The sequence below is a fragment of the Rana temporaria genome, chromosome 6 (genome assembly GCF_905171775.1).
Source record: "Rana temporaria chromosome 6, aRanTem1.1, whole genome shotgun sequence".
In the NCBI taxonomy this organism is placed as follows: domain Eukaryota; kingdom Metazoa; phylum Chordata; class Amphibia; order Anura; family Ranidae; genus Rana; species Rana temporaria.
This window is the reverse complement of record NC_053494.1, coordinates 133,065,690-133,081,559: the sequence shown is the minus strand read 5'-3', so window position 1 is coordinate 133,081,559 and position 15,870 is coordinate 133,065,690. Positions and strand designations below refer to the sequence as shown.

The window sequence follows — 15,870 nt, the reverse complement described above, 5'->3', positions numbered from 1 at the left end:
TAAGGAAAGAGTACCTAAACAAGCAAAAAATAATTACTGGTACAACATCATTTAAGTTTGTCTGATTTTAAATATGATCAATGGAACTGAACTCTTTACCCACTTAAGCCCCGGACCAATATGCTGCTAAATGCCCAAAGGCGTTTTTACAATTCGGCACTGCGTCACTTTAACAGACAATTGCGCGGTCATGTGACGTGGCTCCCAAACAAAATTGGCGTCCTTTTTTCCTCACAAATAGAGCTTTCTTTTGGTGGTATTTGATCACCTCTGCGGTTTTTATTTTTTGCGCTATAAACAAAAATAGAGCGACAATTTTGTTTTTTTTACTACTATTGGCGGCGATCAGCAATTTTTTTCGTGACTGCGACATTATGGCGGACACTTCGGACAATTTTGACACATTTTTGGGACCATTTTCACAGCAAAAAATGCATTTAAATTGCATTGTTTATTGTGAAAATTACAGTTGCAGTTTGGGAGTTAACTGTAGGGGGGTGTGGCTGTAGGACTGACGTCATCGATCGAGTCTCCCTATAAAAAGGATCACTCGATCGATACGCCGCCACAGTGAAGCACGGGGAAGCCGTGTTTACATACGGCTCTCCCCGTTCTTCAGCTACGGGGAGCGATCGCGACGGAGCGGCTATAAACGAATAGCTGCGCCGTCGTCCCGGATCGCTCCCCGGATCGCTCCCCGCGGGAATCCGCACGCAGCGGGGGGGGGGGGGGGGTCCCGATCGGACCCCCCCCCTGCTAGAAGGCAAGGACGTATATATACACCCTTCTGCCTGTCCGTGCCATTTTGCGGACGTAAATAGTCGTGCGGCGGACGTTAAGTGGTTAACCACTAAAGCACTATTAACTCCTTCATGCCAAAAACTAATCTTTAAGTGATTGTAAAGTTTTGTTTTTTTCCCCTATAAAAATAATAAACATGTTATACTTACCTGATTTGCACAGAGCAGCCCAGATCCTCCTCTTCTCGGGCCCTTTTCTGTGATCATGGCCCCTCCCTTGTATTCAGTGCCCCCACAGCAAGCAGCTTGCTATGGGGGCATCTGAGCCGAGTCACAGCTTCCTGTGTACATTCAGACATGGAGCCCCGACCTGGCCCTATCCACTCTCTCACCTGATTGGCTAGCTGTCTTTGATTGACAGCAGCAGGAGCCAATGGCGCTGCTGCTGTGTCTCAGCCTATCAGGAAGGAGAATCTTAGATGGCTGAGACACTCGTGGACATTGCTGGACAGAGATGGGTCTCCGGTAAGTATTAGGAGTCCGAGGGGGGCTGCTGCACATAGAAGGCTTTTTATCTTATTGTATAGCATGCATTAGGATAAAAAAAAAACTTCTGCCTTTACAATCCCTTTAATGCCCAAGCACTAATGTGTTAGTAAAACTGTACATATCATTATAACTATTTCGTACATACAGGTGAATTATACCTTGTTATTTTCAGGACAAATTGACTTTCATTTGGTGGTAATGGTTATAGATATCGCCTGATTTTTTTTATTATCAAAGGAAAATTAGCCCAAAATAGTAAAAAAAAAAAAAAGTGTGTGTTTATAGATAGATAGATAGATTTACCCGTATATTTCTTGCTACTACCGTAACCTACAAAATAAATTCTTATGCTCCTGACGATCACAGTGATACCACATATGTATATGTTATTTGTTGTTTGTACCCGTAGTACAGCTCAGAAACAATAGTGTGCATTTTGCTTCTTTTTTTTTGTCCTACCTAAAACACACTGACACTGAGGCCGCGTACACACGCTCGGTCAAAACCGATGAGAATGGACCGAAGTTCAGTTTCATCGGTCCAAACCGACCGTGTGTACGGCCCATCGGTCTTTTTTGTACACAAAAGCATCGGTTCAAAACCCCTGCATGTTCAGAATCAAGTCGACGCATGCTTGGAAGCATTGAACTTCGTTTTTTTCAGCACGTCGTGTTTTACGTCACCGCGTTCTGACCCGATCGGATTTTTAACTGATGGTGTGTACATCAGGCCACTTCAGCGGTGGACCGATGAAAACGGTTCGTCTGACCATTCTCATCGGTTTGGACCGACCGTGTGTACGCGGCCTAAGGGGTTGATCTACTAAAGGCAAATAGACTGTACACTTAGCAAAGTGCAGTTTCACTCTGCAAGTGTAGTTGATCCAGAGCTTAGTAAATGAGGTAAAGCTTCACTTTGCAAAGAATACCCAATCATGTGTAAAGAAAATAAAAAAAAGCAGCATTTTTGTTTGCACACGATTGAATGATGGAAGTCAGCTGAGCTTCTACTCATTTACTAAGCTCTGGAGTACCTGCTCTTGCAGAGTGCAACTGCACAGTCTATTTACCTTTAGTAAATCAACCCCTAGCTGACAGAGATACAAAAAAAAAAAAAAAAAATTCTGCCCAAAATATACTGACCCTGATCCTGACCTTGACCTTTGACCCAAACAATAACCCTGGCACTGACCTAGACCAAAACTTGATCTAAGTATTATTTATTTTCTTCACACAGTTTTTTTTTTCCTCTCTGCAGGGAGAGCTAAAGATGCAATGTATCTTTCCTCTCCATTTACAGAGAGAGAAACACAGGCGCAGGCTTCACATCAACTGATCACTGTGCTAGCCAATCAGAGGCTACCACAGCGATCAAATGACCCAGAATCTGAAGTTAGTATGAGGCCCATGTCTCTCGATGAGACCCTGGTCTCTGAGCTGGGAATGCACTCCCAGCACAAAGGGAAATGCGCAATTATGAGGCACCATGGCAAAAAGCCCAGTGGAGTGGGGCCACATATTTGTGTTATGTCGGCATTAAGGGGTTAAACAGCCATACTGCTTATGGAGCTGTCCTGACAGGTGACTATAGGGTTGATTTACTAAATCTGGAGAGTGCAAAATCTAGTGCAGCTCTACATGGTAGCCAATCAGCTTCAGCTTGTTCAATTAAGCGTTGTTAATAAAACCTGGAAGCTGATTTTGCACACTACAGTTTTAGTAAATCAACCTCTATGTGTATGGAAAATTTAATTTCATCAGTGCTACGAGAAATCCTCTGCCTACCTATCTCACTGACTCCTCACCTAGCTATCCTTAATCTGACCATTGACGATATTCCACCCCCCTTGAGACTGGTGACATCACACATTCTGCTGGCATCTAGACTTTTGATTGCTAGACGCTGGAAATCTAAAGATATCCCCACGATGTCCGAACTAGTGAACTTGGTACAAACCCATTACTCCTATCAGACCATCCTAGCTCGGGGGAGACACTCACACTCCACCATACTGGCCCTGTGGAACCCGTGGCAACAATGGTACGCCCACAAATGGAATCATTAATGCACCCTTGAATTTGCTTGAATATGCTTGATGCTCTTGATACTCTCAGGTACTTATGTCCCCACTTTGCTCCTTCTGAATCACTCTCATCCCCCCCCCTCCCTTCTTGCGGATACCCCCCCCTCCTTTCTCTCCCCTCCCCTCTTGTTAGTATAGATGTCTTCTGTTACAGCAACACTGTTTGTGATTTATGCATTCCGACTATATGGCCTCTATAGTGTGCTATTTGCCACTGCATGTTTCTATGCTCCGTTGAGGTACTCTATACTGTTTATGACTTTTCACCTTTACAATATCATACTGATGTATTTGAAATATACTCAATAAAAACTATTTGAAAGAAAATTTAATTTCATAGGTTACTTTATCTAGACTACAAAAACATTAAAGTGTTACTAAACCCAGGACCCTGCATTCATTATATCTGGTCTCCAACAGAACATGGAAATGCAATTATTTTAGTAAATATAAATTGCTAAATGCTTTTTCTCATTAGCAGTATATTGCAATCGTGTGACTTCTATCAGTGTCTGCCAGTCTCAGGGGAGGGGATTGGTAGATGTAATAACAGATTTAAACTAGCAAATTGAAGTAAAACTCCAGGTGATACTTTGTAAGCAGTTACAGCAAATGTTTTTTTTTTTCTTTTAGGAAAAGGGGTTTACAAAAAATAAATAAAAGCTGGGCACCCTTGCCAGTGTCAAATGGTTTGTCTTGTTTCTGTAAATGATATATTCTGCAAGGGAACTTATTCTTTTGAAAAACACCACATCTAACAAATGGCAAGCTGCAATATACTAATTGTTTGCTTTTGGGATTAATACCACTCTAACTTATCCCTTCAACTCCAATAAAGAAATTAATTTCCCTTTGCAATCACAATGCCATCTGGTTTCCCATGGTACAGCGCATTATAGTTTGTTGATTAAATTATAAACCACTGTTAAAAACTGAGTAACAAATTGTTAGTTTGCAGTCATCACAACTTTGTCCTCATATACTGTATGTCAGTGGCCTCACAATACAATAGACTCCCAGTTGTGTTACATAGCCCAAAATGCCTTGCATGAAATATTCCAATTCTGATCTGCTAAAATGTATGGTCCATTCACACTTGTGTGCAGCCCATTGATTTCAATGGCACCTGTTCAAATCGGTGTGACTTATCCTCTTTGAGCTGACCGCCTCCCGGCGGCCCTTTAAGAGTTCTAAAAGTGTGGAGGCAGGTATTCGGGTCATGTGACCACTGTGATTGTCTGTCACAGTGGTCACATGATTAGATGGCTCCTGATTGCAAGTATGCATCGAGAGCTTACCGACCCCTGCTGGCTACCGTGCTGAGGGCGCGCGGTTGTAAACACAGGACCACATATATGCAGCCGCTTAGCATCAAGACCCACCCACTGCGAGACAACATATATGCCTATGGTCAGCACCAAGGGGTTAAAGGCTCAGCGACTTTGAAAAGGTGCTTGTTGTAGGAGGGTTATTCATGAATTTATCATATTCATGGAGTCGAATATTATAACTTCTGGTGTGATTCATAATACTAGTTACAATGAATTTGAACAAAACGTAGGGGATGATTGGGGATGGGAAAGAACGGGTAATTACTCGATTTCAGTTAGGTTGGTTTACAGAAACATGTGATTTTTTGTTGTATTCTTTATCTCTTACTATTGAATGATTCTTTGATTTGGACCACGGTATTGTTAGAGAGAATATAATACTAAATATGTCATTGTGTAATGCAATATAATGAAATTCATAATATCGAATGTACCGTCTATATTTTGAAAATAAAATTAAACTTGAATGAAAAAAAAGAAAAGGTGCTTGTGCTATTTTGGTGTGACTGTTGATGTGACTAAAGTCGGATCAAAGTTGCATGAAAAATCACATCAAAGTTGCAATCCAAAGTTGCACTGGAATTCGTTCAAATTTGGAGACACGCTGCGAATGGAGCCTAATAGTTTAAATAATGATTATGCATATTTTTAATGAAATCTTAAATATGTTGCATTTTTTTATTTTATTTTAATTAATACATCAACTTCTTAAATAGAATGGTTTTTTTTTTCTCACATTTTTTTCCACTGTGTTTACTGTTCCAGGTGTTGGTGCCAGCCCATATGTGATGAACTGCAATGTCACGCTTGACACACAAGACCTGGCTTTAGGTAGAGCTATAGCTGCTGCCATCCGTGGTCGGTCTGGAGGGCTTAAGGGAGTGCAAGCAATGGCTTTCCCAAACAGTGGTCGGGTAGAAATAGCCTGTAATGTGGAGAGTTTCAGAGACATTGAGGAGACTACTTCTTCATCAGAAGCTAATAAATATACATTTCATCATATTTGTGGAGAAAAGTTTGCACACATATCTCCGCAGTATATAGAGGCTCAGATTGGACAATTAGCTTCACAACACGGCACCATCACAACAGGAACTGCCATTGTTGGTTTCACTCCATTAGAGTGCAAATCCACAGCCGAATATGCAATATCACATGGAATAGGAGAGATTTGGAAGAGGAGGCAAGCTGGTATTTTTATGTGAAAAACCTGAAAGTCCCCAGTTATAATAAATATGTAATACAGTAAAACCTTGGATTGCGAGCATAATTCGTTCTGGAAGCATGCTTGTAATCCAAAGCACTTGTATATCAAAGCACATTTTCCCATAGGAAATAATGGAAACTCATATGATTTGTTCCACAACCATTTATTCATAAGTCCTTCAGTCTATAGTCCATATAAAAAGATTATAACAATGTGATAAGTTGTGTAACCATAACATGTCCATCCACAAACGGAAGCCTCCACAAGGAAATTAGAAGCAACTTCCAGCAGGAGCTACAGAGTATAAAAGAGAAGAGAGGCACCTCTAAGTGTAGCAATATGGTTACATTTAACCACTTAATGACCCCTTCACGCCGATATACGTCGGCAGAATGGCACAGCTGGGCACATCTACGTACATGTAAGTGTCTCTTTAAGCCCAGCCGTGGGGTCGCGGACGCGTGCACGCGACCCAGTCCGAAGCTCCGTGACCGCGGGCGCAGAACTCGCGGACCCGATTCCTGCTGGAGTCCCGCGATGGGTCCCCGGAGCTGAAGAACAGGGAGAGCTGTGTGTAAACACAGCTTCCCCATTCTTCACTGTGGCACTGTCATCGATCGTGTGTTCCCTTTTATAGGGAAACACAATCGATGATGTCACACCTACAGCCACACCCCCTACACTTAGAAACACAAATGAGGCTACACATAACCCCTTCAGCGCCCCCTTGTGGTTAACTCCCAAACTACAATTGTCATTTTCACAGTAAACAATGCATTTTTAATGCATTTTTTGCTGTGAAAATGACAATGGTCCCAAAAATGTGTCAGAATTGTCCGAAGTGTCCGCCATAATGTCGCAGTCACGAAAAAAATTGCTGATCGCCGCCATTAGTAGTAAAACATTTTTTATATAAAAATGCAATAAAACTATCCCCTTTTTTGTAACGCTATAAATTTTGCGTAAACCAATCGATAAACGCTTATTGCGATTTTTTTTATCAAAAATAGGTAGAATAATACATATTGGCCTAAACTGAGGAAAAAAATAATGTTTTATATATTTTTGGGGAAAATTTATTATAGAAAAAAGTAAAAAATATTGATTTTTTTTTCAAAATTGTCGCTTTATTTTTGTTTATAGCGCAAAAAATAAAAACCGCAGAGGTGATCAAATACCACCAAAAGAAAGCTCTATTTGTGGGAAAAAAAGGACGCCAATTTTGTTTGGGAGCCACGTCGCACGGCCGCGCAATTGTCAGTTTAAGCGACGCAGTGCCGAATCGCAAAAACTGGCCGGGTCCTTTAGCTGCCTAAAGGTCCGGGTCTTAAGTGGTTAATGAAGGTAATACATTTAGCAACTCACATGGTTGATGATTAAAACAGGCACATCTAAGTATGCAGGGATCCGGGGTAAAGCTGTCCACATAGACCGTCCTCCTCCCTGCCGGCTCTCACTGATGTCTGTCTGCAATTGTGACCGCTTAAACCGCTCGTGGAAAAGACAACATCAATGGGGGTGCAGGGGATGGTCTGTCTATGTGGACAGCTTTACCCTGGATTACTGCATACTTAGATGTGCTTCTTTTATTCATCAACCATGTGAGTTTCTAAATGTTGTGCCTTCATTAAATGTAACCATATTGCTATTTTATACTCACTTGTGACATGATGCTACTCTTATATCAAGACATTGCGTGTATATCAAGTCAAAATCTATTAAAAAATGTTGCTTATCTTGCAAAACGCTCTCAAAGTAAGTTACTCCCAAACCAAGGTTTTACTGTACATTCAAAAGAAAACAGTAGCAATGTTGTTTCAACCAACTCTAGAAATAAATGATATCCTGAAATCTGATTGACCACTATAGGTATGCTTCCTTTACATTTGTCTTTGTAAGGAAGGCCTGTTGTGTTATAACTTGTTTACCACTGTCTTGGCAGGATAAGCTTAAAGGAGTTGTAGAGGAAAAAAAATGTTTACCTAAAATTAATGTCTGCAAGGTAGACAGACAGAATAGTGTAATGATTCTGTTAAAAACTAGTAAATACCTATTAAATTCCTTCATCCATATCACCTCCGGCATTCTAGTTTCTGTTCTCTCATTTACTTCCTGGTTTGCATTGTTCGTTCATGTAAGAACTACATTTCCTAGTATGAATTGCGGCACGCCCAGTAATTCACACCTCCTTGAGGTCTCTAACACGTAGAGAGCGTCAGCTTTATTGGCCATGACCGGAGTCGAATGGGCACAAGAACCTCTCGTCATCCAATTCCAGAGGGTCTGCTTAAAGATAAGGCCTCCCAGAAAACCTTCCTTCCCAACCTGGGATCTTTCATACTGGAAGCTCTAGCGCATGAACCATTCTCTCCATTCGACAACATCTCCCTGTGGGACCTAAAGCTCAAGGTCACCTTCTTGATCGCAATAACATCTGCAAAGAGAGTCTCAGAGATGCAAGCCTTACTGGCAAAAGAACCATATTTGATTGTCTATCCAGACAAAGTAGTCTTAAGACCATCTGATCGGTTCATCCCGAAGGTATCATCCTCCTTCCACTTTAACCAGGAGATCAACCTTCCTGCTCTCTCCACCAATCAAGGGGATCCACATCCATTGGATGTAAGGACCAACATCCTAGCCTACCTCTCGGCAACCAATGATCTTAGGCAATCAGAAAACCTCCTGGTCATCCCACATGGATTTAGAAGAGGGCAAGCAGCAACCTCTCGCACCATCGCGGCTTGGCTGGTAAAAACCATCAAAAAGGCCTACTTGCTGAGCCAAGCACAAACACCTGAGGGCTTGAAGGCACATTCCACAAGGGCAATGGCAACCTCCTGGGCGGCCTTCTGCAGAGTGTCCTCGGAAACGATTTGCCAAGCAGCGACTTGGTCATCCAGAAACACCTTTATTTCTTATTATAAGGTGGACTCTGCCAGATTGTCTATGGCAGAGTTTGGACGAACAGTTATTCAGTCCAACACCTCTATTCCTTGTAAATAAAACATTATCTTTATGCTCAGACCCACCCAGTTTGCGAGTTATTCACCCAAAGGTGTATGCTGCCATGATGCGACAGGAAAACTGAAAATTGTATACTCACCTTTCTGTAATTTTCCTTTCCTGTCGCATCTTCATGGCAGCATACAGATACCCACCCATCTGAGGTGAGGTATATATATACTGAGAATATCTGGGCGGGGGCCCTCTCTGGGCTTAACAGTTAAACGGTCCTATCAGGTTGTGGGGGCAGAGCCACAACCCAAAGGTGTATGCTGCCATGAAGATGCGACAGGAAAGTAAAATTACAGAAAGGTGAGTACAATTTTCCGTTTTTCTTTCTGCAAGGTAAGAGAAAGCGGCATTGGACCGGATTCACGTAACACTTACGCCGACGTATCTACAGATACGCCGCGTAAGTGTAAATGTGCGCTGTCGAATCTATGCGCCGTGCCCATAGAACTAGATACGCCTGAAAATAGGCTTCCTCCGACCGACGTAACTTTCCTACGCCGGCGTATCTTGGGCGCATATTTACGATGGCCGCAAGGGACGCGTTGAATATGTAAATGACTGAGATACGCCGATTCACGAACGTAATTGCGCCCGTCGCAGTAATATACGCCGTTTACATAAGGCGTACGTCCGGCGTAAAGTTATTCCACATATAGGAGGCGCATCCCATGCAAAGGTATGGACCACGGAACAGCCGTCGTATTTTACGTTGTTTGTAGTACTACGTGAATAGGGCTGGGCGTAGGTTACGTTCAGTGAATCGATGTATCTTAGGCGCTCGTTCCGACGTGATTCTGAGCATGCGCACTGGGAAGCATCTAAGGGACGGCGCATGCGCCGTTCGTTCGGCCCATCATTTGCTTGGGGGTCACGGTTCATTTAAATGTATCTCGCCCACTTCCACCTACTTTGAATTAGGCCGGCTTACGCCTAGGAATTTACGTTACGCCGGCGCAACGTTGGGAGAAAGTGCTTTGTGAATACTGTGCTTGCCTCTCTGTGTTGCGTCAGCGTAGCGCATATGAGATGCGCTACGCCGGCATAAAGATGCGCTCAGGTATGTGAATCCGGGCCATAGTATCTTTCCTCTCCATTCATAATGAGAGAGAAACACATGGACGGGCTTCATAGTGACTGATCACTGTGGTTGCTAATCATAGGATACTGCAGCAATCAGGTGACCCAAGAATGGGAATTCCGACTCCTGATCGTACACCGCTGCACCGATTTCAAAAAGTAGTTTCTGTACTACTTTTTGCGATTTCGGGCTGCGATTTAGAGTGACATCTGTGAAGAGTTGGACTGACATGCGGGAGTGAAATCGTGCGAGTTCAGCTTAAATCGCACGGCTTCATTCCTGCAGCCCAATGTGAACCTGGGCTAAGAAAGGTATGTATACTTACCTATTTTCAGCCTGCTCTGGTCTGGTCATGTAATCTCCCCAGTATCAGCCAGTGGTGGCTGCAGGGGAGAGGAGAGAGCGCTCCAACAATGGCTAGTAAAGCCTGGAGCAGTGACATCACCCATAGGCTTCAATGACCCATTCATTGTCAGTGCTCCCTCTCCCCCGCTGCGGCAGCACTGGCAGACCCAGGGGAGTAGGATCAAACAACAGGACCAGAGCAGTCTGAAAATTGGTAAGTACACTGTACATCTTTCTTACACAGGTTAGTAAGTATACATGTAGAAAAATTAACTCATGTAGGGAGGCATGTGGTTGCCAACATCCCTTAATAGTGTAAAAATAGAAAACCTCAAAAGGTGCAGGATTTTTAGGGCAACAAAAAGTTTGACTCAAAGCGGTCATAAAAAATATACAAATTTATTACATAGTATAAGACATGTGAAAAATGACATAATGCAAAAATAAATATTAAAAATGATTCAAGATAGAAAAGTAACAATGATACTGTCCGTCATTAGATAACCATCACTAGACCAACTGATGACAGTTAGGGCGGATAATCCAACGCGTTTCAAATGTCAGGCACCCTTCTTCAGGGAAATATTACAGTATCAAATTCTAAAAATGAATCAAAATACAAAAAACATATTTATTAAGCATATAGAGAGTAACAGTCACCATCCCACATTATACAATGAGGAAGGAATTATTATAAATAATATATACTGACTCACTTTTTGAATCATAAATACCCAAAATGCGTGGATGTGCTTCCAACGACACTACCGGGTGGAGGTGCTCAACCTTTAAATCCCCTGCATTCAGTAGCTCCTCAATCCTACAATCCCATAGGGGGGCCGAATAATATAATTCAACAAATGGCGTAAACTCACTGTGTCAGGAGAGAACAGCAAAGGCAAAAAAATGAATGAATTAAATAAATATATGCACCAAAAAGAGGGGTTCTATCACCCTCCTGAAATGTTGCCCAAATTCCCATATAGATGAAGACTCACCGTTACAACCAGGAAGGAAAAACACCATATATACCTGGAAGAAAGCCTGCAAGCTCAAGGCAATACAGGCAAAGAGACCAAACTGTCCAATTGGCGTCAAAGAGGGAAGGTTAATTTTCTGGAGACTGCATCTGATAAGAATATCACAGGTGCCTCCTGAACCTCCTACCTACGGAAGATGGAAACGCCAAACGCCCCCCTTGGTGCTCTTTTATACTTACCTGTCCTCGCTCCAGATAGCAGGTCCTGCCTCCTCCTAGATGCCGCTGTGTGCCAACCGGTGCGCGGCATAAACAAAAGAATGTGCCGCATCATCCGGACACGACGGCATTACACGAACGTCGCACCGGTCGAGGAGCCGTCAAACGAAAGCATTACCCAAACGCCATATCCGGTGGAGACCGGAAGCTCTGCAGCGGCCATTTTTCTTGTGGGCTCCACGGGGCTGAAACATGGGCATACATCCCCGCAATGGTGAAAAGGGGGGAGAGTGCACAAGTAAAGCCATGATGGCATGTGAAGCCCACAAGAGGGAAATGCGGGACATGGTAGCCCCTAAAAAGAAAAAGGGGACTTGCCAACCACTGGAGGGAACCCATAGAGGAGATATTAAAACCTCTATATATAAACTGCACTACAGTGCCCCCTGATGGAAAGGAATAAAATGGCACGTTTGAAAAAAAGAGACAAAAAAACACCTCTGCCAGGGAGTTACCTTAACCACTTAATGACCGCCGCATGTACATATACGTCCACAGAATGGCACGTACAGGCAGATGGGCGTAAATGTACGTCCCTGCATTTCCGCGGGTCGGGGGTCCGATCGGGACCCCCCCGGTACATGCGGCGGTCGGTTCTTCCATGGGAGCGATCCGGGATGAGGGGGCGGCTATTCGTTTCTAGCCACCCCCTCGCGATCGTTCCCCGGAGTTGAAGAACGGGGAGAGCTGTATGTAAACACGGCTTCCCCGTGCTTCACTGTGGCGGCTGCATCGATCGTGTCATCCCTTTTATAGGGAGACACAATCAATGACGTCAGACCTACAGCCACACCCCCCTACAGTTGTAAACACACACTTGGTGAAACATAACTCCTTCAGCGCCCCCTGTGGTTAACTCCCAAACTGCAACTGTCATTTTCACAATAAACAATGCAATTTAAATGCATTTTTTGCTGTGAAAATGACAATGGTCCCAAAAATGTGTCAAAATTGTCCGAAGAGTCCGCCATAATGTCGCAGTCATGAAAAAAATCGCTGATCGCCGCCATTAGTAGTAAAAAAAAAAAAAATTAATAAAAATGCAATAAAACTATCCCCTATTTTGTAAACGCTATAAAGTTTGCGCAAACCGACCGATAAACGCTTATTGCGATTTTTTTACCAAAAATATGTAGAAGAAGACGTATCGGCCTAAACTGAGGAAAATCTTTTTTTTTATATATATATTTTTGGGGGATATTTATTATAGAAAAAAGTAAAAAATATTGAATTTTTTTCAAAACTGTCTCTCTATTTTTGTTTATAGCGCAAAAAATAAAAACCGCAGAGGTAATCAAACACCACCAAAAGAAAGCTCTATTTGTGGGAAAAAAAGGACGTCAATTTTGTTTGGGAGCCACGTCGCACGACCGCGCAATTGTCTGTTAAAGCGACGCAGTGGCGAATTGTAAAAACGCCTTTGGGCATATAGCAGCATATTGGTCCGGGGCTTAAGTGGTTAAGGTAACTCCCTGGCAGAGGTGGTTTTTCGTCTCTTTTTTTCAAACGTGCCATTTTATTCCTTTCCATCAGGGGGCACTGTAGTGCAGTTTATATATAGAGGTTTTAATATCTCCTCTATGGGTTCCCTCCAGTGGTTCGCAAGTAGACATGTGCAATTCGTTTTGTTTCTAATTCTTTTTTTTACGGAAATTCGTTAATTACGAATTTTCGTTTTTACAAATTTTTTATTTACGAATTTTCAGACTTCCGAAAATTCGAATTTACGAATCTTCGTATGTCCGAAAATTCGTAATTACGAATTTTCGGATTTCCGTTTTTTTTTTAAATTTCGGAAAAAATTTCGGATTTTAGAATTTTCCGAAATTTTCTATTTCGAATTTTTCAAATTTCGAATTTTTTAATTTTCGAATTTTCGAATTTTTCACTTTTCCAATTTCGAATTTTTCAGATTTGGAATTTTTTAAATTTCGAATTTTTCGAATTTTCGTATTTCCGAATTTAGAAATTTCGAAAATTGAAAAATGTTTCAAATTTCGAGTGATCATGTGACCAGAGTAATCACTACATCAGCTATGACATAGCAATCACATGCAAACTGGAGGCTTTATTCAGAAAATTGTTTCTGCTTGCAACTGCAATGGTGTGTCTGTTTAGAACAGTAATTGTCTTATGAAAAATAGTTTTAAAAAAAATAACATAATTTATATCCTCAAAGTGTTTGTAAACCTCAATCATCATGCAATATGAACAAAGCACAGTGGCGGCTGGTGGTATATTTTTTCGGGGGGCTACCGGTCCGTAGGTCAGCCACCAGCCCCGCACTTACCCCATCCAGGTCACTGGCATCGCTTTCTCCGTGCGGCGGCCTCACCCTGCCTCTCCCCCTCCTGGGCTTCCCCTGCGTCTCCTCCCTCCTCCTCGGTAGCTAATAGGATCTCTTCTCCTCTTGACCAATCGGGTGATGGGTCTCAGGAGGAGAATCAGGAAGACAATAGCGAATATTAATTCGCTATTGTCACACAACTGGGTGGGCTCGGGGGCACAGTGCTTTGTGTCCGGAGCCCACCCTTTTTTTAAGCCAAATGGAGTCTCAGGCTTCTCAACACCCATTGTAGTCCATGTGTCCAGCGCCCTGCATGTAGATTAGGGGCTAGACACAAAGATTAGGGCGCCACGCCCCTGTGCCCTGTATGGACGGATTGCCACTGGCAAAGCACATATATCTGCAGAGTTTACTTATCTCTCTCCAAAGCTCTAAGTGTTGTTTCTCTCTGGTGCTTCGATCCTCTGTTATCAGCATGGGTCACTTCTGAGAGGTTTCCCCACACATGAGATCAAATTGCGTCGGGGAAAGGAGGGCTCAGCAGACAGCTTGTCTATTCAGAACACAGTTCTGTTTTGTGTAAAGCGGGGGGTGCCTTTCCCTCCAATCAGCTCCCATACACTGTTACTGTAGCCTCTCTGCCTCCTCCTCTGTGCTCCTAACAGATGAAAAACATTTTTAACACTTTTCTGTCCTTTTGAAGGGGTGTAGGGAAGAAAAGACTGGAGATAAACAAGTAAAACCGATGTAGGATAATTTGTTTCATCTCTGTGTATCATCTGAGACTGTTCACTTCACTCGATATATGTGAGGGTTTACCTCCACTAAAGGACTCTGGAAAACTATGCTCTAAAAATCTTTTAATTCTTTCTACCCACTTCAATTGCAGCTTTAGCAAACATAAATTCAAATATTCATCATTGCCAGGATCTTTGAAACAGGCAACCATTTTAGCTAAGCTGACAGATGGACAAAAAGAACCACAAAACTGCTCCATCAATTCCTTAGCTGTCTGTCTTAGCGAGTGTCCTGACCACATCACACAATCTTCAAAACAATACCTGCAGAAGAATATGGAATAGCATATCCTTGCCAGGACTTTTCTAGTGGAAGACTAACCACTGTCTAACGTGTTTCCTCGTATCTAGTATTTAAAAAAAAATATCCACACTGCAGACCTCAGAGCATTTAAAATGCACTCTTAACTGCCACCAGATTAAAAGTGATGACCATTTTACCATTGGCATGGCGTGTCTATATAAGTATATATATCATTGTTGCCGCAGGCTCTTCACTCATGTATGTAATTGCATTATTTCTGGATCAGATGCTTCTTATAGTAAAGTAAAAGGCTTGCTACGAGTGTTTTCTCTACTCGTATTGTACTTGGTATTAGTCTCATTAGACATCATTTATGAAAGCACAAATGGGCTGTCAGATTTTTGTGCACATATATTCGTGTTTCTGCAAAAGTTGAAATTAAACTTGCTGTAGGTTCAGCTCTGCAACTACATGTTTACTAATTCCTCTTACAGCTTGCCATGTACCCAAATAAATTGTCATTCAACAACTGACTAAAATGGTGGGTTGCTTGTCTATTTAGTTAACAGATTGAAAGGCTAAATTTTAAAATGCTAATCTGACCCTCTGAATTGAAAATAAAACAATATGATTTTGCCAGTCATAAATAGATTTGTCACCCGTGTTGTTTGATCTATGCTTGGCATAATATATTCAACAGTGGCGCCTAGTATAATATATACTAATTGCAAAACTATGACAAACCGTATATCTTCAACATCATCGCAAGTCTCGATCCAAAGAAAATTCTTCCAAAATGCATTTACATAGGGACATGAATCATATTTTAAACAATCATGTGTGTCCAAAAAAAAAAAAAAAAAAGTAAGTCCATTATTATTTTCCATCAACTTGTGCTGAAAATTCTATATATTTTCTGTGAAATTGTGTGTG

At 42.1% G+C, this 15,870-nt stretch overlaps 1 protein-coding gene across 2 annotated transcripts in view; it reads left to right on the top strand.

Moving 5' to 3' along the window:
* FTCDNL1 (formiminotransferase cyclodeaminase N-terminal like) overlaps positions 1-6,001 on the top strand; it is a 53,946-nt gene extending 47,945 nt beyond the window's left edge. For both annotated transcript variants that reach the window (XM_040357389.1, XM_040357390.1), the window contains exon 6: positions 5,469-6,001. In XM_040357389.1, the coding sequence (XP_040213323.1) occupies positions 5,469-5,908 (440 nt within the window). In that variant the 3' untranslated portion in view covers positions 5,909-6,001. The remainder of the gene's footprint in view (positions 1-5,468) is intronic.
* The last annotated feature ends 9,869 nt before the right edge of the window (positions 6,002-15,870 follow it).